Source organism: Pan troglodytes, chromosome 16, assembly GCF_028858775.2.
Source record: "Pan troglodytes isolate AG18354 chromosome 16, NHGRI_mPanTro3-v2.0_pri, whole genome shotgun sequence".
NCBI lineage: Eukaryota > Metazoa > Chordata > Mammalia > Primates > Hominidae > Pan > Pan troglodytes.
In genome coordinates, this window is record NC_072414.2 from 56,087,670 (window position 1) to 56,109,486 (window position 21,817).

Below are 21,817 nucleotides of genomic sequence, written 5' to 3' on the forward strand. Positions count from 1 at the left end.
AGCCAGTGAGGTAGTCAGGCATGGCATGGGGAGGGCTTTTTGGCTTTCTCGTCTCCTAAGGGACTCAGTCCAGCACAGCTTCCCACCTTTGAACGAATATTTCTGCTAATGGCCTCCAAAGACAACTTAGAACATAAGTTTTCCCGTGTCTAATGTGTACAGTGGTAACATAATGGAGATCGCCATCCTTAAAAGTGTATCTTGGCCGGGCGCGATGGCTCACGCCTATAATCCCAGCACTTTGGGAGGCCGAGGCGGGCGGATCACCTGATGTCAGGAGTTCGAGACCAGCCTGGCCAACATGGGCAAACCCCGTCTCTACTAAAAAATACAAAAATTAGCTGGGCGTGGTGGCAGGGGCCTTAATCCCAGCTACTTGGGAGGCAGAGGCAGGAGAATCGTTTGAACCCAGGAGGCAGAGGTTGCAGTGAACCAAGATCGAGCCATTGCACTCAAGCCTGGGGGAGAAGAGCGAGACTTCCCTCAAAAAAGAAAAAAAAAAGTGTATCTTAAGCCCTCTGGTGTTCGTGGGTGTGATGGATGCCAGTAACAAAATCGATTTTATTTTATCCATCCATCCCTCCGATCAAATTTATAGGTACTAATTTGCCATAGGTGATCCATAGGCATGGAAGATACAAAGATAAAACGCTGCCCCTGCCTTCAAACAGCTCACATGACCTGTGAGGGAGTCCATCCCTGAATTTGCAGTTACAACCAAACTAACTAAACCTCTTGTCAAAGTTGGTGACAAATGCCATTTCTATTGAGAAGATAGGATTATCTTGCAGAATTGTCCCATGCTAACATGCCCATTTATCTTTAAACTCCAGTCTTGTTTGTCTAGTTAATGTAGGCCTTAGGATCACCAGACAATGAATTGCTTAGGTCCCAAGGAAATTTTGGTCAGGGTTCAATAATTTCCCTGCCGTCTATTCCACTCCACTTACTCCACAGCAATTGAGAGGATAATCCTAACATTTTTCCAGCCAAATCTAGGACACTGAGGTCTCACTTCATCTGTGAGGCCTCCCGACTTCTCCAAGCAGAATTGATTATCTCTTTCCCTGTGCTCCCACAGGACACCATAGCATTGAACATGTCGAACTGTCTATTAAATACCTGATTTCTGTATCTGAAACTCACAGCAAGGTGCCAGGCATACAGTAGATGCTCAGTATCTGTATTTCTTAATGAATTAACTGAATGTTGCTCAAGAAATAAGTGGTGAAGCTTTCTTCTAGTCTTGTTCAGATACCTCAATCGAAATATTTATTGACTCTCTGTGAGGGCATTGTGCTTGGCATGAGTAGATGGCATGTAGAGGTTTTCAAACATTTTAGTGACACTCCTTCATTCAGACGAACTCTTAGAAGCCTGTTGGATAAAGCTATCCAGAGCACAAAGGGCCCTAGGAACCTCAGCAGCCCCCAACTCCTACTTTTCTGCCCCTTTGGCCCCACTCGTTAATATCTCAGCACCGCGAACCAGGCCTCGGATTTGCTGGGCAGCCTCAGCTGGCCGGGTGCCGCCCCGCCCCCAGCGCCTAAGCCCCGCCCCTACGTCTCCGCCCCTCGGATCCCACGGGGTCCCTTGCGGCCCTCCCACTCCTCGCACCGTTGGATCGCTTTGCTCACGGCGCTATCTCTCGATAAAGTTGTTGTTGCGGCTTCCGCCGCGGGTGGAGGAAGATGGCGTCGGGTGGTGGTGGCTGCAGCGCTTCGGAGAGACTGCCTCCGCCCTTCCCCGGCCTGGAGCCGGAGTCCGAGGGGGCGGCCGGGGGATCAGAACCCGAGGCTGGGGACAGCGACACCGAGGGGGAGGACATTTTCACCGGCGCCGCGGTGGTCGTGAGTTTGCACCCCTCGGGGTAGCAGGCGGGAGGGCACCCCGAAAGGGAAGAGAGGCTAAGCGAGAATCGGGGAGGTTGGGCAGAGTGGGCCCGGTGAGTGAGACCTTGCCTCGGTGTCAGCAGTCCGGGCCCCGGGGACCCTGGATGTGCTCGAAGCGGTAGAGCTTGGCTTCCCGGCCCCCAGGCGGGAAGAGTAAAGAATGAGGGTTGTGGTGCCTTCGTCGGCTAGCTCCCTAATAGCCGAGAACCGCCGACGCCGTCCTTTGACCCTGCAGTGTGGTGACACTCCACGGATCCACGGGGTTATTTTGCAGGTCGTGTCCTGCCAAGGCAGATTCAGTAGGACAGAATAAGCGAATGGGATGCAGACCTTTCCCCCGTCTTACTGCTTCTAATAGCGTTATGTGGACTAGCCTGGGGTGGTGACCCGCCCACCAGTTCTTTCTTTAGCCCAGCATTTACCGATAATAACCAAAGGCCCTTTCTGGATCTTAGTTTACAAAAGTTATGTTGATTCTTCTGATCTCTAGGAAAATCAGGCCAGAGGCTGGTGGAGAGAAGGCACTGCCAGATAAATCACTACATAGATAGAAAGCTTTCTCCTTTTTAAAGGGATGTGTTCAAGTGCCCAAGTACCTCACTGGGAGCAAATCTGAAATGTGATGAGGAAATGGTGTTTCCCGTAATGTTACCGGTAGGAGGCCCTTGAGTGTAAGTTGTCGAGGTTCTTGGCATTTTGAACAAATAATTGGACAAAACGCACAAAATAAAGGAATGAAACACAAACGAAGCAGCGAAAGCAGGAATTTATTAAAGCGAGAAAGCACCCCACAGGGTGTGAGTGGGCCGGAGCAAGGGGCTCAAGAGCCCACTTACAAAGTTTTCTGGCTTTTAAGTGCTCCTTTTATGGTTCCTATGGGTTACCCCTTATCTGGATGAAGGATTTGGTCTGTGGCTAATAAAAGGCCGAGGTGAATTGGCGTCCTGTGCAGATGAACGGATGGTCCCTGCTTGGCCTGCGGCCAGTCTAAGGCACTCTCCCTTTCCATGTGAGACGTGGTGGATGGGGAGGGTTGCAGGGATAGTAGCCTTTGATCCTTTGCCACTCGGGCGTGGGCAGATGGGTTTTTTCCTTTTGATTTAGCTTTAGGAAGTTGGCCTTAATTGGCCTTAGGTTCCCTGCCCCCAAACCCAGGGGGTTCCCTTTGGGAATTCAGCTTTGGGAAGTCAGCACGAATTGGCCTTAGATTCCTTGCCCCCAGACCTTGGTGTTTTCTCTTTTAGAAAGTTAACGTAAGTTGACCTCAGATTCCCTGCCCCCAAACCTTGGTGTTTTTCCTTGATTCAGCATGAATTGCCCTTAAGTTCCCTGCCTCCAGACCCTATTCTCCTGCCTCAGTAATAAATATCCGGGTCTCTAATAAGAGTTAGGTATTAGAAAAAACTAATCTTTGTAATGTGGAAATCAGTAATCAGTTATGGAACCAGTAGAGATGTTTTGGGCTGTTTTATGAGAATATTTACTCATACCACTTGGTATAGGTTGTTCCAGGCTGTAAAATTCAATGCTGGGTCTGTGAATTTATCTATTTGGCGTAATGCTTCTCTTCACAGTAGCTACTCAATGTGTAACCAACTAAATAAAACAGCTATAAATTCTTTATGCAACATGTGGTCTGAAAAAGTTTGAGGCTTTCCTCATTTGTGTCAGATTTTCCCTGTCCTGTATTCAGAAATTGAGTCCATAATCTCAGCTCATAAGGTGCTTGATAATTCTAACATAACAACTAAAACTGTCAAATGAAGTCTCTTATTCTGAGAAATAATAAGTCTTTGTGACTGTCATAAAACAGGAAACAATTTTTGTTTGTTTTTAGAGACATAGTCTCCCTGTGTTGCCCAGGCTTGTCTTGAACTTCTGGGCTCAATGGATCCTCCCTTCCTCCTAAGTAGCTGGGATTGCAGGTGCATGCCTGAGAAATAATAAATCTTGCCGCTAATTTAGTCCTTCTGTATGTTATTTTAAATAAATATTTAGTCTGTTCCTTTAGTAATTCTTCTATAAGTCATGGAAGACAGCTACTGTTGGTAACTGCTGGAATGATGTGCAGACTGAGAATATGAAAACAGAAACTCTGACACTGAAAGTGATTGGTCACATAGGCAAATGTTGATTTATTTTCCAAAAAGGAACCTGGAAGAGTGAGGAGTTATTTTCTAGAGTTAACCTGAAGCAGTGGCCGAGTGCCATGGCTCACGCCTGTAATCCCAGCACTTTGGGAGGCCAAGGCAAGAGGATCACTTGAGGCCAGGAATCGAGACCAGGCTGGCCAACATGGCAAAACCCCATCTCTACTAAAAATACAAAAATTATCCGGGCATGGTGGCACGTGCCTGTAATCCCAGCTAGGGAGGCTGAGGCACAAGAATCACTTGAACCCAGGAGGCAGGGGTTGCAGTGAGCCGAGATTGTGCCACTGTGCTCCAGCCTAGGTGACAGAGCAAGACTCTCTCTCAAAAAAAAAAAAAAAAAAAGTAGAAATTTAAAAAAGAAATGTAGGAGGCTTCAGTTTGATTCATCTTACCATACTTTATGGAGTTATCCATACCTCTTTTTTGTAAGACTGTAAAAATCCTTTGCCTAATTTCCAGCTAAAAGAGAGTTGAGGAGGTCAGAATGACCTTGTTCTACTGCAGAAAGCATAATTATTTTTATTTAGATATGATCTAGGAAAATTGAGTTGCTACGGAAACTAAAATGCCACCTATAAGCCATTTTTCAAGCTGCCCATCCTGATGTTAATCTTCAGGATGCCAAGACCCCAAGATAGCTCGCTAGTTTAACTGTCTTGTTAAACAGCCATAAAGAACAAATTATAATCCAATAAATGCTTTAGTTGTGAGCCAAAGAAGATAGAGGATTGCAGCACTTGTGGTATTTTAAAGAACAACATTGAAGAATTAAGTAATTAAGAGTGTGGGCTTTGAAGTCTGATTTAAATCTAGGCTCTATGGCTGGCTAGCTTATCCCTGGACATGGTACTTAATTACTCTCTACAGTTTCCTCACGTGTAAAAAGTGAATAATACTAGTATTTACCTCCACCACTATTGTGAAGATTAAATTAAAATGCCTGTAAAGTGCTTAGAAGAGTTCCCTCCATAATAAACATTTAAAGAGTGCTTACTTTTTGAGGGCATGAGCTGTATTTGTTGGTGAGCATTTTGTAAACTGGAATTACTCTAAAAAAACCCATAAAATCTAATAATGGATTAGAAAAGTTAACATTAAAAATGGGTAATACAGTTGATCAAAGTCAAAACTATTATTAGCCTGGCATGGTGGCATAAGCCTGTAGTCCCGCATACTTGTGAAGCTGAGGTGGGAGGATCACTTGAGCCCAGGAGCTTGAGGCTGTAGTGAGCCGAGATTGCACCACTGAACTCTAGCCTGGGCGAAAAAGTGAAACCCCATCTCAAAACAACAACAAAACTAGTGATATTTATTTGATTAGCTAAAAGCCATCAAATAGACACTTAATGACTTCATTTGTTTGAGACATAGTCTCACTCTTTTTGTTCAGGCTGGAGTGCAGTGGCACAATCTCAGCTCACTGCAGCCCCTGCCTCCTGGGTTCAAGCGATTCTCCTGCCTCAACCTCCTGAGTAGCTGGGATTACAGGCACGTACTATCATGCCTGGCCAATTTTTGTATTTTTAGTAGAGATGGGGTTTTACCATGTTGGCCAGGCTGGTCAGGAACTCCTGACCTCAAGGGATCTGGCTGCCTTGGTATCCCAAAGTGCTGGGATTACAGGCATGAGCCACCATGCCCGACCGACCTCAATAGCACTTTGCTAATTTAAGTTAATCTTCATCTTTTATTTTGTTTCATGTTGGAGACAGAGAGGAGCATTGAAGAATTTTGAAGTTGAGGCATATAAAGTTAAAACTAATTTATGGTATGCCCGTAATTTCCTGGGCATTGATACAACTGCTGCTGTTAATCATCCCATCTGCTCTCTTTTACAGCCCAAGAGGCTTTGTTAGTTCAGTAATTAAAATGTGGTTTAATTTATACTTGAAAGAGCAGGCTTACACATGCATCTCAGAATCTGTAAACCAGTTACTTAAATGGGAGAGACTTGGCAAGGCGCAGTGGCTCATGCTTGTAATCCCAGCATTTTGACAGGCCGAGGCAGGCGGATCACAAGGTCAGGAGTTCTAGACCAGCCTGGCCAACATGGTGAAACCCTATTTCTACTAAAAACACAAAAATTAGCCGGGCGTGGTGGCACGCACCTGTAATCCCAGCTGCTGGGGAGGCTGAGGCAAGAGAATCACTTGGCTTGAACCTGGGAGTTGGAGGTTGCAGTGAGCTGAGATCGTGCCAGGGCCCACCAGCCTGGGTAACAGAGCAAAACTCCATCTCAAAAAAAAAAAAAAAAGAGACTCAAAAAAATTACTGAAATAAATTTGAAGTCATTGCTTTAAAACTACAAATAGTTTAGAGAGTTATATAAGTTATGTATTAACATTTAGGCAGGAAAGGACATGGTCTTTTCAGAAACTACTCCTAAATCTGTGATCACTATAACATCTTGCGAGAGGAGGCAAAAGCTTATTTGTTTGTTGATAAATAAATACAAGGTTTCTGTCTGTCTCCCAGGCTAGAGGGCAGTGGCACCATCATGGCTCACTGCAGCCTCTACCTCTTGAGCTAAGTGATCCTCTCACCTCAGCCTCCTGAGTAGCATGTGCCACCATGCCCAGCTAATTTTTCATTTATTTATTTTTTTGTAGAGATGGGGGTCTCCCTATGTTGCCCAGACTGGTCTCTTAACTACTGGGCTCAAGTGATCCTCCCACCTTGGCCTCCCAAAGTGCTAGAATTATATGCGTGAGTCACCACGCTTGGCCCAGAAACAATCTTTTTGAAAAAACTGGGGTAAAATTCACATGACAAAATTTACCATCTTAATCATTTTTAAGTGTATAGTTTAGTAGCACTAAGTATATTCACATTGTTGTGAAACAGAGATCCAAAACTTCCTCATTTTGCAAATCTGAAACTCTGTACTTATTAAACAGCTTCCACAGTCCCTGGTAATCAATCACCATTCTAACTTTGTTTCTGTCAATTTGTCTATTTTTGATACCTCATATAAGTTGGAGTCAAACAGTATTTGTTTTGTGACTGGCTTATTTTACTTAGCACAGTGTCCTCAAGGTTCATCCATGTTATAACATGTGACAAGATTTTCTTCTTTTTTAAGGCTGAATAATATTGCATTGAATGTATATAGCACATTTTATTTATCTGCCAGTGGACATTTGGGTTTGCTTTCTCCTCTTGGCAATTGTAAATAGTGCTGATGTCAACATGAGTGTGCAAACATCTCAAAATCCTGCTTTTAATTCTTTTGGATATATATCCAGAAGTAGGACTCCTGGATCTTGTGGTAGTTCTATTTTCAATTGTTTGAAGAACCTCCATGCTGCTTTCCATGGTAGTTGCACCATTTTATGGTCCCACCTCAGCTTTTTAAAACCTGTTTAATTTTGAATCCTAACCAACTTCTGGTAACTGATACCAAATTACAGCTAGATAGGAGGACTGAGCTCTCTTATTCTGCAGCCCTGTAGAGTGAATGTGGTTAACTATATTTATTGTATATTTTCAAAAAGCTTTCTGAAAGAGAGGATTTTGAATGTTTACAGCACAAAGAAATGATAAATGTTTGAGATACTGGATATACTAATTATCCTGATTTGATCATTGCACATTGTATGCATATATTGAAATATCACTCAGAATCCCATAAACATGTACAATTGTCAACTAAACATAAAAAGAAAAAAAATTAAAGAATAATGCTTGTTAAAGATTTTTTGTAGATACCAAGTTTTTTAAAAAGTTTCCTTCTATTGCTGTTTTGATAAAAATTTTTAAATATCTATTGAATTTTATTATTTTTTGACATCCCTTGGTCATGGGGTTTCTGTCTTAAATCTGTTATATGGTGAGCTGCTTTACTGGAGTGGACTCAACATGGTTATTGTATATTGTCTTTTTTGTATTTTTTATTGATATAGTTGTACATATTTTTAGGATACACATGGTATTTTGATATCTGTATACAAAGTGTGATGACCAAATCAAGGAATTTGGGATATTCATCACCTCAAACATTTATCTTTTTGTTGAGAACATTAGAATTCTTCTAGCTCTTTTGGAATATATGATAAATTATTGCTAACTGTAATCTTCCTGCTGTCAAATACTAGAACTTATTCCTTCTAATTGTATTTTTGTACCCATTAACCAACTTCTCCTCATCCTGCCCTGCCTTCCCTTCTCAGCTTCTGGGAATCACCATTGTACCCTCTACCTCCATGAGATCCATGTTTTTGGCTCCCACAGATGAGTGAGAACACTTGACATTTGTCTTTCTGTGCCTGACTTCTTTCACTTAACGTAATGACCTCCAGTTCCATCCATGTTGCTCTAAATAACTGGAGTTCATTCTTTTTTATGCCTGAATAATAGTCCATTTTGTATATATACCACGCCTTCTTTTTTTTTTTTTTTTTTTTTTTTTTTTTTTGACACAGGGTCTTGCTCTGTCTCCCAGGCTGGAGTGCAGTGGTGCAATCATGGCCCACTTCCCTTGACCTCCTGTGCTCCAGTGATCCTCCCATCATAGCCTCCCAAGTAGCTGGGGCTACAGGTGCATGCCACCATGCCCAGCTAATTTTTGTATTTTTAGTAGAGACGGGGTTTTGCCACGTTGCCCAGGCTGGTCTCAAACTCCTGGGCTCAAGTGATGTGCCCTCCTTGGCCTCCCAAAGTGTTGGGATTACAGGTGTGAGCCACCATGCCTGGCCTATACCACATATTCTTTATCCATTCATCCGTTCATGGACACTTAGGTTGATTCCATATCTTGACTGTTGTGAATAGTGTGCTGGAATAAACATGGGCATGCATAAGAAATATATATGCTTTGATAAATTTGCTTTCTTTTGGATACATACCTAGTAGTGGGGTTGCTGGATGCTATGGTAGTTATATTTTTAGTTCTTTTAGTAATCTCCATACTGTTTTCCATAATGGCTGTGCTACTTCACATTCCCACCCACAGTGTATGAGTGTTCCCCTTTCTCCATATCCTTGCCAGCATTTGTTGTTTTTTGTATTTTTAATAATGTATTGTCTTTTTTTATATATTGCTGGGTTTGGATTGCTATTATATATTCTTTTACATCTACGTTCATAAGATAAACCTGTAGTTTCTTTCTCATGAAAATTGTATGGTTTGGGGAATTAAGATTATATGGTACTTTCTTTTTCTATTCTTTCAAGAATGTTTATACTGTTGGAATGATCTGTTTCTTAAAAATTGGTGGTACCTATAAAACTGTTCAGCTCTTGGTATTTTTGTTTATGCTTTATGGAAAGATTGTTAACTATAAACAGTTTATTTCTCTGTTTATAGAGTTTGGTAGTTTTATTAAAAAGCCATAAGAAAAATGATGGTTAATCTGGCTAATACTTTAATTCTCTGTTCTGTGAAACATGCATGGTGGTTGTTCCCAAAGATATAACACATCCTCATTAAGTTTCTTGATATTAGCCCTTCTCTGATCTTAATCAGACTTCTGAAAGTGAATTTTTGTAACAGTATCTTTAAACAAAGGTGTATCACTTAGTTTGTTTAGTTACTAGTTTAGTCATTTGTAGCTAATATTGGTAAAAATTCTAGTGTGTAGTGTTTTCTACAGGGATATTGCCTCAAACACTTGTTTTTGGAGTTAACATACATCAAGTGGTCACATCTGGTCAAATGATCAGAAGTTGAAATTCTACCTTATGGTAAATATATTCTTGAAAAAAGTGATAGTTATATGCAAAGACTCATTTTAGTGCTCAGCTCAAATAGTAAAGTTTTACTTCTCGTAAGTTTAGATTTCCCTGAAATACATAAACTCATTAATTTCTTTTTTTTTTTTTTTTTTTTTTTTGAGACGGAGTCTCGCTCTGTCACCCAGGCTGGAGTGCAGTGGCGCGATCTCGGCTCACTGCAAGCTCCGCCTCCCGGGAGCCATTCTCCTGCCTCAGCCTCCCGAGTAGCTGGGACTACAGGCGCCCGCTACCACGCCCGGCTAATTTTTTGTATTTTTAGTAGAGACGGGGTTTCACCATGTTAGCCAGGATGGTCTCGATCTCCTGACCTCGTGATCCGCCCGCCTCGGCCTCCCAAAGTGCTGGGATTACAGGCGTGAGCCACCGCGCCCGGCCAACTCATTAATTTCTTGATCATTGTATTGTACTAGCAATTAACTTAGCTTTCAGAATTATGGAGGAAAAGCTAATAAAAGTAATTATAGAGCACCAGTTTTGGAGTAAAGGTTTTTTTTTTTTTTTTTTGGGACAGAGTCTCGCTGTGTCGCCCCAGCTGGAGTGCAGTGGCGCGATTTTGGCTCACTGCAAGCTCTGCCTCCCAGGTTCATGCCATTCTCCTGCCTCAGCCTCCCGAGTAGCTGGGACTACAGGCGCCCGCCACCACGCCCGGCTAATTTTTTTTGTATTTTTAGTAGAGACGGGGTTTCACCGTGTTAGCCAGGATGGTCTCAATCTCCTGACCTTGTGATCCACCCTCCCCAGCCTCCCAAAGTGCTGGGATTACAGGCGTGAACCACTGCACCCAGCCCAGGAAGAAGACTTTTAAAGATGGCTAATAGGCCGGGCACTGTGGCTCATGTCTGTGATCCCAGCACTTTGGGAGGCCAAGGCAGGTAGATCACCTGAGGTCGGGAGTTCAAGACCAGCCTGGCCAACATAGTGAAACCCCATCTCTACTAAAAATACAAAAATTAGCTGGGTGTGACAATGCATGTCTGTAATCCCAGCTACTTGGGACGCTGAGACAAGAGAATCACTTGAACCCGGGAGGCAGAGGTTGCAGTGAGCTGAGATTGTGCCACTGCACTCCAGCCTGGGTGACAGAGCAAGACTTGATCTTAAAAAAAAAAAAAAGATGGCTAATAATAACCTGACTTAAAATTTATTTAAAAGTAGGGTTTGGGGCCGGGCACGGTGGCTCACGCCTGTAATCCCAGCACTTTGGGAGGCTGAGGTGGGTGGATCACCTGAGGTCAGGAGTTCGAGACCAGCCTGGCTAACATGGTGAAACCCTGTCTCTACTAAAAATACAAAAATTAGCCAGGCGTGGTGGTGCGTGCCTGTAATCCCAGCTACTCAGGAGGCTGAGGCATGAGAATCACTTGAACCCGCGAAGTGGAGGTTGCACCACTGCACTCCAGCCTGGGGGATACAGCGAGACTCTGTCTCAAAAAAAAAAAAAAAAATTAGGGGCTTATGAGAGAAACAATAAAGGTTGCCGTCAGACTTCTGGTTTCTGTAAGGGTTGCCAACCCATTGTTTACTTAGGTGGTAAGGCCACTCTGACAACTTGGCCATTTGTAGTTCATTAGTTTGGACTGGAGAAAAGAAAAAAAAAATCTGATATCTCTTCCTTGATCTTCAAGCTTCTCAGCACTCAAGTAACTTTTGACATAAATAAATCATGAGTAGTTGATAGTTACTAGAGCAAGTAGCCGTAAGTATCTCATCTCCAGGAAAAGCTGTTGCTCAACTTTTTCTGGCTTATTCTTTTGCTTCGTCACGTGGACAGCTGGAGCTTCATTCTGCTTTCAGAGCAGATTTGAACTGGGTTTGCTTTTTCAATTTAGAAGGTAATCCACCCATTAATACTGTGATTCTTCTGCGGTTTTCTGGGCCCTTTCTAAGTTTTGTTAGGTTGAGACCCAAAAAGTTTAGTTGGGAAATTAAACCAGAGAATTCAGTAGAATGTCTGAGGCTAAATTTGGGGTCTCATGAGGTCTCTAACGGCCTTGCACATGATTTTCCTTAACTAGCTCAGTGGTCAGCTTCATGCTATTTTCCCCATCCTTCCAGCTCTCCCTTTTCCATTTTCATTAGTCCCTCTACTCTGTATCTCAGAAGTTCTTTACCTTTTTTGTGCTGTGGGCCAATTGGCAGGCCCTGTAAAGCCTGTGGACACATCCTCAGAATAATGTTTTTAAATGTATAAAATAAAATACATTAAAATATGAAGGAAACCAATTATATTGAAATTCAGTTTTAATAAATTAAAATGATTTTACATTAATAACATACTTAGAGATGAGCATAAATGAGACTTTGAGGTCTATAAAAACCATAATCTCATATAAAAATATCTAATATCAGTTACAATCTCAGGTAATTCTATTATGGTTTGTTGCTTATCTTTATGATTAATGTATATGCCAAATTTCAGTTCAAGGTTAATGAAAATGAAATTATAATAATTTTATTCCCATCCAAGTTCATAGATTACCCCCTGAAGTATGTGGCTAATGGACCGCAAGATAAGAACCCCTAGTTTAACTCCTTAAGCTATGGAGTTAAACTCTAGTTTGTAGAGTTAGGTACACCCTATTCTGAAATCCAGTGGACATTGAATGTCCATTCTCCCAAGCACAAATACTTTTAGTGCATCTGTGCCAGTTTTGAAATATGGTGGGAGAGGAGTCACTGTCTGCTGTAGGCTGAATAATGCCCCCCTTCCTTTTCCCAAAGAAGTCCACATCTTAATCCTGCAACCAGTTAGGTTATGTGGCAAGGGGGAGTTAAGGTTGAAGATGGAATTAAGGTTGCTAATCAGCTGTCCTTAAGATATGGAAGTTATCCTGGATTATCTGGGTGGGACAGTGTGATCACAAGGAACCTTAAAAATGTAAGACAGGCTATGAAAGACGATATGGAAGAGACGCAAAGAGATGAAATGTTACTGGCTTTGAAGATGGAAGAAGTGGGCCGTGAGGCAAAAAACCCTAGAAGCCAGAAAGGGCAAGGAAACAGATTCTTTCCTAGAACCTCCAGAAAGGAACACAGCCCTACTGACACCTTGATTTTAGCCCAGCAAAACCCATTGGACTTTTTCAGAACTGTAAGATAATTTGCATTGTTTAAACTGTTAAATTTGTGATGATTTGTTGCAGCAGCAATAAAAACTAATAGGCTGTCCCACCTCACTCATTTCTCCCTAGAAGTAAAGGTGGCAAAACCAACAGTATTTCATGCTAAGTTCTTCCAGGGTAATTTTTAAAGACTCCATGGAGGCCCGTTTATGATCTGGGTATAGCTCCTGGGATAGATTTACTCCTAATTGTCCTTGTCCTGTTACATTAGTGTGATCACACAACTCCTTAGCTCTATCTTGCCTTACTATGAAATATACTAATTTTCCCTCAAAAAATGAGTTATCTCATCCTCCAAGAGCCATGTTACCTTACCATTTAATTTGGATTTGACCTCTAAATACAGTTAAGTTTTAACAGTACCTACGTTTTTGAGATCCTTTGACTGTAATGTAAGGGTTCTGTGTGGAGCAAAGAGCAGTTAAGCAACATGAGGAAGAATCACAACTGGACAACCTAAAGGGAAGTTGCCTAGAATCACAGCAGTGCTTAAAGTAGTGAATGGCTTCGTCAGCTCTGAGGGGCAGCAAGCCCATGTCTGTCCTTCTCTGAGCTAAGAAAATTGTGCTAGTGGCCTGGAATGGCTTGAGGCTGGTAATTGTGGAGAAATACCTGCTCTTAACAAAAATGCTCTCTCTTTCTGGCACACCTTTCTAGTACCTCTCTGCAAATTAGTATTGGTCTGTCTGTATGCTCTTTTAATTATAAACAGAAACAGTTGAACTCTTAAACAGGCCGATCAGTAGAACCACTGGCTAGAATTAACAGCCAAAGGGAGTAAGCAAGTGTTGGATATCCCAGCTAGGATTTTAGCTGCGAAAAGAAAAAAAAAAAGCAAGGGCGATTCTTTGGCATTATTTACTGTGTCACAAACAGTATTTTCATCACAGAGAATAGTTTCTTGCCTAGAAATTTAGCCCCTTTCACATAGGTGAATAGTTATGTGACTTACTGACTGCTAAGGAGTTTTTTAAAAATATGGGTTATTGGCCGGGCACAGTGGCTCACGCCTGTAATCCCAGCACTTTGGGAAGCCGAGATGGGTAGATCAGGAGGTCAGGAGATCAAGACCATCCTGGCTAACACAGTGAAACCCTGTCTCTACTAAAAATACAAAAAATTAGCCAGGCGTAGTGGTGGGCGCCTGTAGTCCCAGCTACTTGGGAGGCTGAGGCAGGAGAATGGCATGAACCTGGGAGGCGGAGCTTGCAGTGAGCCAAGACTGTGCCACTGCACTCCAGCCTGGGTGACAGAATGAGACTCTGTCTCAAAAAAAAAAAAAGGTTATAAAGCAATGCTTATTTTTAGTAGTGGTTTTGCCATTGAATGTAATCAGTGTGTTTCCCCTTCCCCCACAGTAAATTCTTTATAAAATTTTAACTGTTGATTTAAAATTAGCTTTCTATACTTTAATAATACTAATAAAAATCAGCCTTAATCTTAGACATAGCATATGAAGTGTGTTATAATGTCCAGGTGGCTTTGTATTTTGATAACGTGCTATTATTACGGACTCAAATCTCATGGAAGACTTGTTTTCTTTTAACTGCACCATGTGAATATACGATACCATGAACGTGAGTCCATTTCTTCTTTAAAAGTGGTTCTGCTCAGTTTTTTTAAAAATCTGATTTTAAGTAAAACTTGATAATGTTATTATACCTCAGAGGCCAACTGTGTGCAAGGTATTCTTCAGCCTTAAAAAACTTAATTTTTCCAGTGCTGGAAATAAATTTGATAAGGACAAAAATAAAATATCAAAAGAGTTGGGCACAGTGGCTCACACCTGTAATCCCAGCACTTTGGGAGGCTGAGGTGGACAGATCACCTCAGGTCAGGAGTTCGAGACCAGCCTGGCCAACATGATGAAACGCTGTCTCCACTAATAATACAAAAATGAGCCAGGCGTGGTGGTGGGCACCCATAATCCCAGCTACTCAGGAGGCTGAGGAAGGAGAATTGCTTGAACCTCAGAGGTAGAGGTTGCAGTGAGCCGAGATCGCGTCATTGCATTCCAGGCTAGGTGACAGAGTGAGATTCCATCTCAAAAAAAAAAAAAACCAAAAGAGAGAAAGTTGGGGAGGGGTACTGTACAATATGCGAGAGAAAGGGTTAGCATACTTATGTGTAAGAAAAATGCAGACCTAGGGTAGGCGCAGTGGCTCATGTCTGTAATCCCAGCACTTTGGGAGGCCATGGTGGGCAGATTGCTTGAGGTTAGGAGTTTCAGACCAGCCTGGCCGACATGGTGAAACCCCGTCTCTACTAAAAATGCAAAAAAGTTAGTTGGGTGTGGTGGCACGCACCTGTAGTCCCAGCTACTTGGGAGGCTGAGGCACGAGATTGCTTAAACCCGGGTAACAGAGGTTGCAGTGAGCCAAGACCACGCCACTGCACAATTAAAGAAAAAAAAAGAAAAAGAAAAATGCACACCTAAGTAATGCCAACTTAGCATAGAAAAATAGGTGAAGAACATAAAGACAAGTCACAGATTCAAATGACCAGCAAATGAGTGAAAAGAAATTTTCACTACTCAACCTAGCGAAGATTTTTTTTTTTTTTTTTTTTTTTTGAGACAGAGTCTCGTTCTGTCGTCCAGGCTGGAGTGCAGTGGCTCGATAGCTCACTGCAACCTCTGCCTCCTGGGTTCAAGCAATTCTTCCTGCCTCACCCTCCCAAGTAGCTGGGATTACAGGTACCCACCAACACACCCGGCTAATTTTTGTATTTTTAGTAGAGACAGGGTTTCACCATGTTGGCCAGGCTGGTCTCAAACTCCTGACCTCAGGTTATGTAGGCACCTCTGCCTCCCAAAGGTTGTCTGCCCACCTCTGTCTCCCAAAGTGCTGGGATTACAGATGTGAGCAACTGCACCCAGCGCAAAGATTTTTTAAAAGAATGCTTAGTGTTGCTGTGGATGCTGCACTCTTACACACTTCTGGGGGAGTGTAAATTGTTGGTCTTTCTGGAAGGGAGCTTAGCAGAGCCTTTGATACCACAATTCTACTTAAGAATCTATCCCAAGAAAATAATCAGATGTGGATTTATATATAGGATGGGTCTCACAGTAGTATTTGGTGGAACCTGGAAACTGTCCAGCATTAGGGGAATGATTATGTCATATATCCATAATGGAGAGTTCAGTAACTAAAAGTGGGATTTTTGTACGCTTTTTAATGACATGAGAAAATGCTCAGGTAGTAGAGGGGAAAAAACAGGATACAGAGTTTTACATAGGTAGAAGATTAATTTTGTAAGAGAACTACAGAAAAAAGATTAGGATAGTAAGTATGGTCATGTCTATCTTCAGCTCTCTTAGAACTCAGCCATGTGTGATTTTTGGGTTGGAGTCCCAGAGGATATCTGAGAGCAGTTTTCTGTTCTCACAAGTAGTTGTTATCTAGCTTACTAAGGGAACATGTCTGTTTTAATCACAGTTTGGGTTTGTTTTGTTTTTGAGACAGGGTTTTGCTCTGTCACCCAGGCTGGAGTGTAGTGGTGTGATCATGGCTCACTGCAACCTCGACCTCCTGGGCTCAAGTGATCCTCCCACCTCAGCCTCCAGAGTAGCTGGGGCTACAGGTGCACACCATCAGGCCAGGCTACTTTTTAAAAAATTTTTTTTCTAGAGACAGGGCCTCACTGTGTTGCTGAGGCTGGTCTCCAACTCCTGGGCTTAAGCAATCCTCCCACCTTGGCCTCCCAAAGTGGTGGGATTATAGGTGTGAGCCACCACACGTGGCCACAGTTTGGGCTTTTGAAAAAAGTTAGGTGGAGGAAGAGAGGTATGAGTACTCTAGTTTTCACTGCAGTATCCCATTTGTGTGTGTCTGTCTCTTGAGGGAAAGATAGACTACTATTCTAACACTGCTCCAGAAAATATTCTTAGTCATTAACCTTCCAAGTTAAGTGGTGGATCAGAAATGGAAAGCTGGCTTTATTCATCTTTATATCACAGGAATGGGTCCTTCTAGGCATTTTTTAAATGGCTAAATTCTAACCTATGCCTTTTCTGTTGTTTTAATCTCCCCCGTGAGCTACTAGTAAATTACATTTGTATACATGCATCCTTAATGTATACTGGATTTTAATCTCTCATAGATCTCCATTTGGAGATGACTGGTGTCAGTAGGAAGTGAATGAAATCAGGTGGCTTCACATGAGATCTATGTACTGTACAAGAGTGTAGGAAGGAAGTAGTTGTGGAAGAAGGTGGTTGGTTATTGGTGATGTGTGAAGCAAAAGGGAAATGCTGCTTTTGTATTTATCCTGTTTCTGTCTTTCTGCAGTGATTTTTTAGTTTTGTTTTTAAGATTGTTAAAGCAGCTAGAGGACAGGACCACTATCTCTAATAGACTTGGAATAACATTTAAGCTTATACAACTAAGTGTTCATGAAACTTCATTAGCAGGGAATAGTTCCAGTAGAAGGATTGTTTGCTCATATAAGTCTAAATATTGGTATGTTTCTTTTCTTGTTCTTTTTTCTTCAAAAAAAATTGTTTAAGACTAGTCAAGTGCAGTAGTGAGAAGTGGGGAAATATCAAACAAGGGTTTCGATCTGTAACTGACTGTGAACAGTCAATTGAGATAACTCACTACCTTCAGACCTGCTAACAGTTTCTTTTCTGAAATCTGTCCCCAATATTTAGATGAAGCTATTTGCAAATTTAGAGTACCCAAATAGATTGTCATTTCACTTTGTTCTGTTGGGTCAGAAAAGGTCTGTCTCCAAGGAACAAATTCCCTCAGATTTGTTAAGGAAGTGTGTCATAAAAGGTTCCTTAAGCCAGGTCTTTTAACTGATTTGCCCTTAGGGTCTGACTTCAAAACACTGCAGTACCATACCACGGCTTTTGAAGCCAGATTCTCAACTTTCAGTTCATGTTCTGCACAATCCAGCTTTGTTCACTCTGGTACCGGTCTGGGGACCCACCCCACCCTTGTTTGCCGCTGATCACTGAGCTTTGAATAAAGGCTATGGACTGACTTATTTTCACCATGTGCTCACTAGGCTAAGCATGATTAGTTTTTATTCTCCTAACTTGACACAGTGTGTTATTGAAAATTGTATTTGTGTGAGTTAAGGATGAAAAGATAAATTTTACTTTTAACAGCATTAGAACGTAGTGTTATACCTTCCTTTGCGTGTCAGATGGGTCAGTAATATCCACACAACTGGGCTTCAGTTAACAGTTTAGCTCAGGCTACAAAGTAAGCATGGGTCAGAGCTTGAGTTCTGGACTCCAGTGTAGTATCCTGGTCACTAGAATGTGCACAGTCAGCATTTGAAAGAATAAAGGTCATCAACTGAGAAAGAGAAATACATTTGGACATGTTCTTTTGAAAATTATCTGTGTGTACACATACCCATGTTGGTATCATGTGCTTTGGGGTAGGGCATTTGAGCGAGGTTATGCTGTTAGAAATTAACCCTAAAATGTATGGACTTATTTTTGCTCTGTCATGACTTGGGCAGCACTTATTTTACTAATAACGATTTGCTGCTTATTGAACTGGCTGACTGGTGGCAACTGAGGGAGGCATTAAAAGTTGCTTTCTAGGCAAGTTGGGTTTGTTTTTCATGGTAATGTTTTATTCAGAGTACCTCTTTGTTTTCAGAGTAAACATCAGTCTCCAAAGATAACTACATCCCTTCTTCCCATCAACAATGGCTCCAAAGAAAATGGGATCCATGAAGAACAAGACCAAGAGCCACAGGATCTCTTTGCAGGCAAGTTTGGACTCAAAAGTTACTCTAGGAACCTCCTAAATGGCTTTGTTAAGTTGCTGAGTTAAAGTCAAAACCAAAAAAAAAAAAAAAAGTATTGGGAACGTAACTTTATGTAAAGTACTTTTGTGGAGGAATTCCAAAGTACATGAAATACAGGCCCTGCCATCAAGATTCTTTCAGATTTAGGGAGTAAGATATAAATACACAATTGCTTAAGAAGGTGAGTTAAACTGTTAAACAATAACAGAAATGCAGTTGGAGGAATGATAGAAATACTAAGTCACAGGAGCTCAGAGGAGTGTGAGACCAGTGACTAAAGCAGTGCCTGTAGCCTTGTGTGACCAAGACTAGGAGTAAGAATTGCATTTGGTGTCATAATCCAAAAATGTGCATACTGGTACAAAACAGAAACAAAAGTTTTATTAAATGACTTGCCCTTACTACTTCTAATACAGCCTGAAACTTTCTATTGTTTCCTTTTTCAGTGCTCTTTGCAACACGTTGAATTGATTTCACAATCCATCAACAAGCTGTAACCTCCAGTTTGAAAAACGCTAGTATAGGACAGTTTCTCAACCTTAGCACTATTAACATTTTGGGCTGGATAATTCTTTGTTGAGGGGTGCTGCACTGTTCTCAACAGAGGGGGTGCTTTTGCCCCCCAGAAGACATTTGGAAATGGTTGGAGACATTTTTGGTTGTCACAGCTGGTAGTACTACTGTTATCTAGTGGGTAGAGGCCATGGATGCTGCTAAACACTCTGTACACAGGACAGGCCCTCACAACAAGGAATTGTTTAGCCTAAAATGTCAGTAGTGCTATTGTTGAAAAAACCCTGTCTAAAGTGATCTTGGGCCAGGCACAGTGGCTCACACCCGTAATCCCAGCACTTTGAGTGGCCAAGGTGGGTGGATCACTTGAGGTCAGGAGTTTGAGACCAGCCTGGCCAACGTAGTGAAACCCCATCTCTACTAAAAATATAAAAAATTAGCTGGATTCCATGGCGCACACCTGTGCTCCCAGCTACTCAGGAGGCTGAGGCAGGAGAATTGCTTAAACCCTGGAGGTGGAAGTTGCAGTGAGCTGAGATTGTGCTACTCCACTGCAGCCTGGGTGACAGAGTAAGACTCCATCTCAAAATAAAGAAAGAAAGAAAGAAAGAGAGAGAGAGAAAGAAAGAAAGTGATCTTGGAAGAAGCAGGATTTATGCAGGAGAAAAGGAAAAAGGGGCCCCATGGTTGGGCAGGAAGTATAAGGTATGTTTGAGCGGCAGTCAGTAAAGTTGGTGGACCACAGCAGGACATTCTTGGAGAAGTCATGGAAGATAAGGCTGGAAATGTAATTTGGAAACGGATTTGGGAGGACCTTAGACATTAATAATTCGAGTCTGGATTTTCATCTTAATGCCAATTAAAAGCCATTGGCAGCTTTGTGTAAGGAATGTGGTATGGGCAAAGTAATGTTTTAGGAAGACTGACCTAGTGGAATTGGAATTATATTAAATTAGTTGCAGTGGGCAGAGACAAGATAATTTTTAGAAGGTAATCACAAACTAGTTCAAGAATGAAATAGCAAAGACTGAACATAAGGTAATAAAAGCAGGAAAGGAAAGGTGAAAACTTTTCAAAAGGGAAATTAACAAAATCTGATTTTAGTGATTGAATGTAATGGATATCAAAAAAAAGTGGGGATTGAAGACAAAGTCAAAAGGTTTCAAGTCCAAGGGTTGAGAAGAAAATGGTATCATTATAGAACCCCATTCTAAAGAAGAAACTGGCTTTGGGAAAAAAGTAAGCTTTGGTTTTAGATACTTTAAATTTGAAATGCAAAGGGAAATACCCAGGAGGTGACTTGAACTTTTCTTTCCTACCTGAGGAAAGACAAGAGCTGGACATATGGGAATCGTCTTTCTAGAGGTGGTAGTTGAAACTTTCATGTGAACGAGATCCTCAAAGAGTGAATGGTGAGGAGGGAGAAAGACAAGGGTGGAGGGTAAGATCTTGGGACGACTCTTATGTTAGAACCTTGGTAGGAAATTTAAAAGACATACAAGGAAAGAAGAGATTAGAAGAAAGAATAGAAAAATTGAGATTTTCCACTTCCCTTCATCCCTGAAATTTAAATATACAGTATTTATTCTGATACTGATTATTTTTTGGATAAAATTTCTGGAGGAGGCCAGGCACGGTGGCTCAGGCCTGTAATTCCAGCACTTTGGGAGGCCAAGGTGGGAAGATTCCTTGAGCCCAGGATTTAAGACCAGCCTGGGCAACGTAGCAAAACCTCGTCTCTATTAAAAAATAAAAATAAATTTCTGGAGGAGAAGTGATATGAAGGCAAATAATGAATTGTCTTTGGTTATATGGCAGATTGAAAAGAAAGTGAATTTTCTATCTTTGGGACCTTAACATTTATATGATCTTTCGTTATAAGAAGACCTGACCTGACAGTTTAGTGTAATAGTTACCCAGTGATTGGGTTTTATACACATGAACATGTAGATCTTTATTAGGGTCATATTTGTTCATAGTGAGGATTCTAATTTACTTCATTCCCCTACTAGTTTTTTAAGTAGCCAATACCTGCCTCACTTCTAAGAAAGGAACATAAGATATCTCTAGAATGGAAAGTCTACAATGAGACACTTAGTTTAGGACTTCAGTAGCTTCTCAGTTGTTTTAGGTATTTGACTGTGGAAACTTAAACGTTCTGATATCATTTTTAAATAATAAATCTAGTGATGATCAGAGTCTCTCATGGAGCCTGAATGCTTTTCCAGTACTCTTAACAGGAGTTCAAAGAGAAAAGCATGTTTTAATATAAGTTTTGGCATCTTTGTCACATGAATTTCAGTAGAAGATGCACAGCTCTTCAAAAGGCTTTTTTTTTTTTTTTTTTTTGAGACAGGGTCTCACTCTGTTGCCCAGGCTGGAGTGCAGTGGTGTGGTCATGGCTCACTGCAGCCCCAACCTCCCAGGCTCAAGTGATCTTCCCACTCAACCTTCTGAGTAGCTAGGACCACAGGTGGGCACCACCATGCCTGTTAATATTCGCATGTTTGTTTGGTTTTATTTTTTGTAGAGACAGGCTTTTGTCATGTTGCCCAAGCTGGCAAAAGGTTTTTAGTAGCTTTCTAAAGGGCCAAATATTTTAGATGAGTGATACTTCCTGTTTCATTTCCAA

At 41.7% G+C, this 21,817-nt stretch overlaps 1 protein-coding gene across 4 annotated transcripts in view; it reads left to right on the plus strand.

Annotated features, from left to right (window-relative positions):
- Positions 1 to 1,557: 1,557 nt before the first annotated feature.
- The window catches only part of SNX1 (sorting nexin 1), a 50,948-nt gene continuing 30,688 nt past the window's right edge, over positions 1,558 to 21,817 (plus strand). For 3 of the 4 annotated variants that reach the window (XM_009429322.5, XM_063795115.1, XM_510470.9), the window contains exons 1-2: positions 1,616 to 1,850; positions 18,522 to 18,633. In XM_009429322.5, the coding sequence (XP_009427597.1) occupies positions 1,692 to 1,850; positions 18,522 to 18,633 (271 nt within the window). In that variant the 5' untranslated portion in view covers positions 1,616 to 1,691. Of the gene's footprint in view, positions 1,851 to 18,521; positions 18,634 to 21,817 lie in introns of all 4 variants that reach the window. The other variant, XM_003314708.7, reaches the window with a different exon arrangement.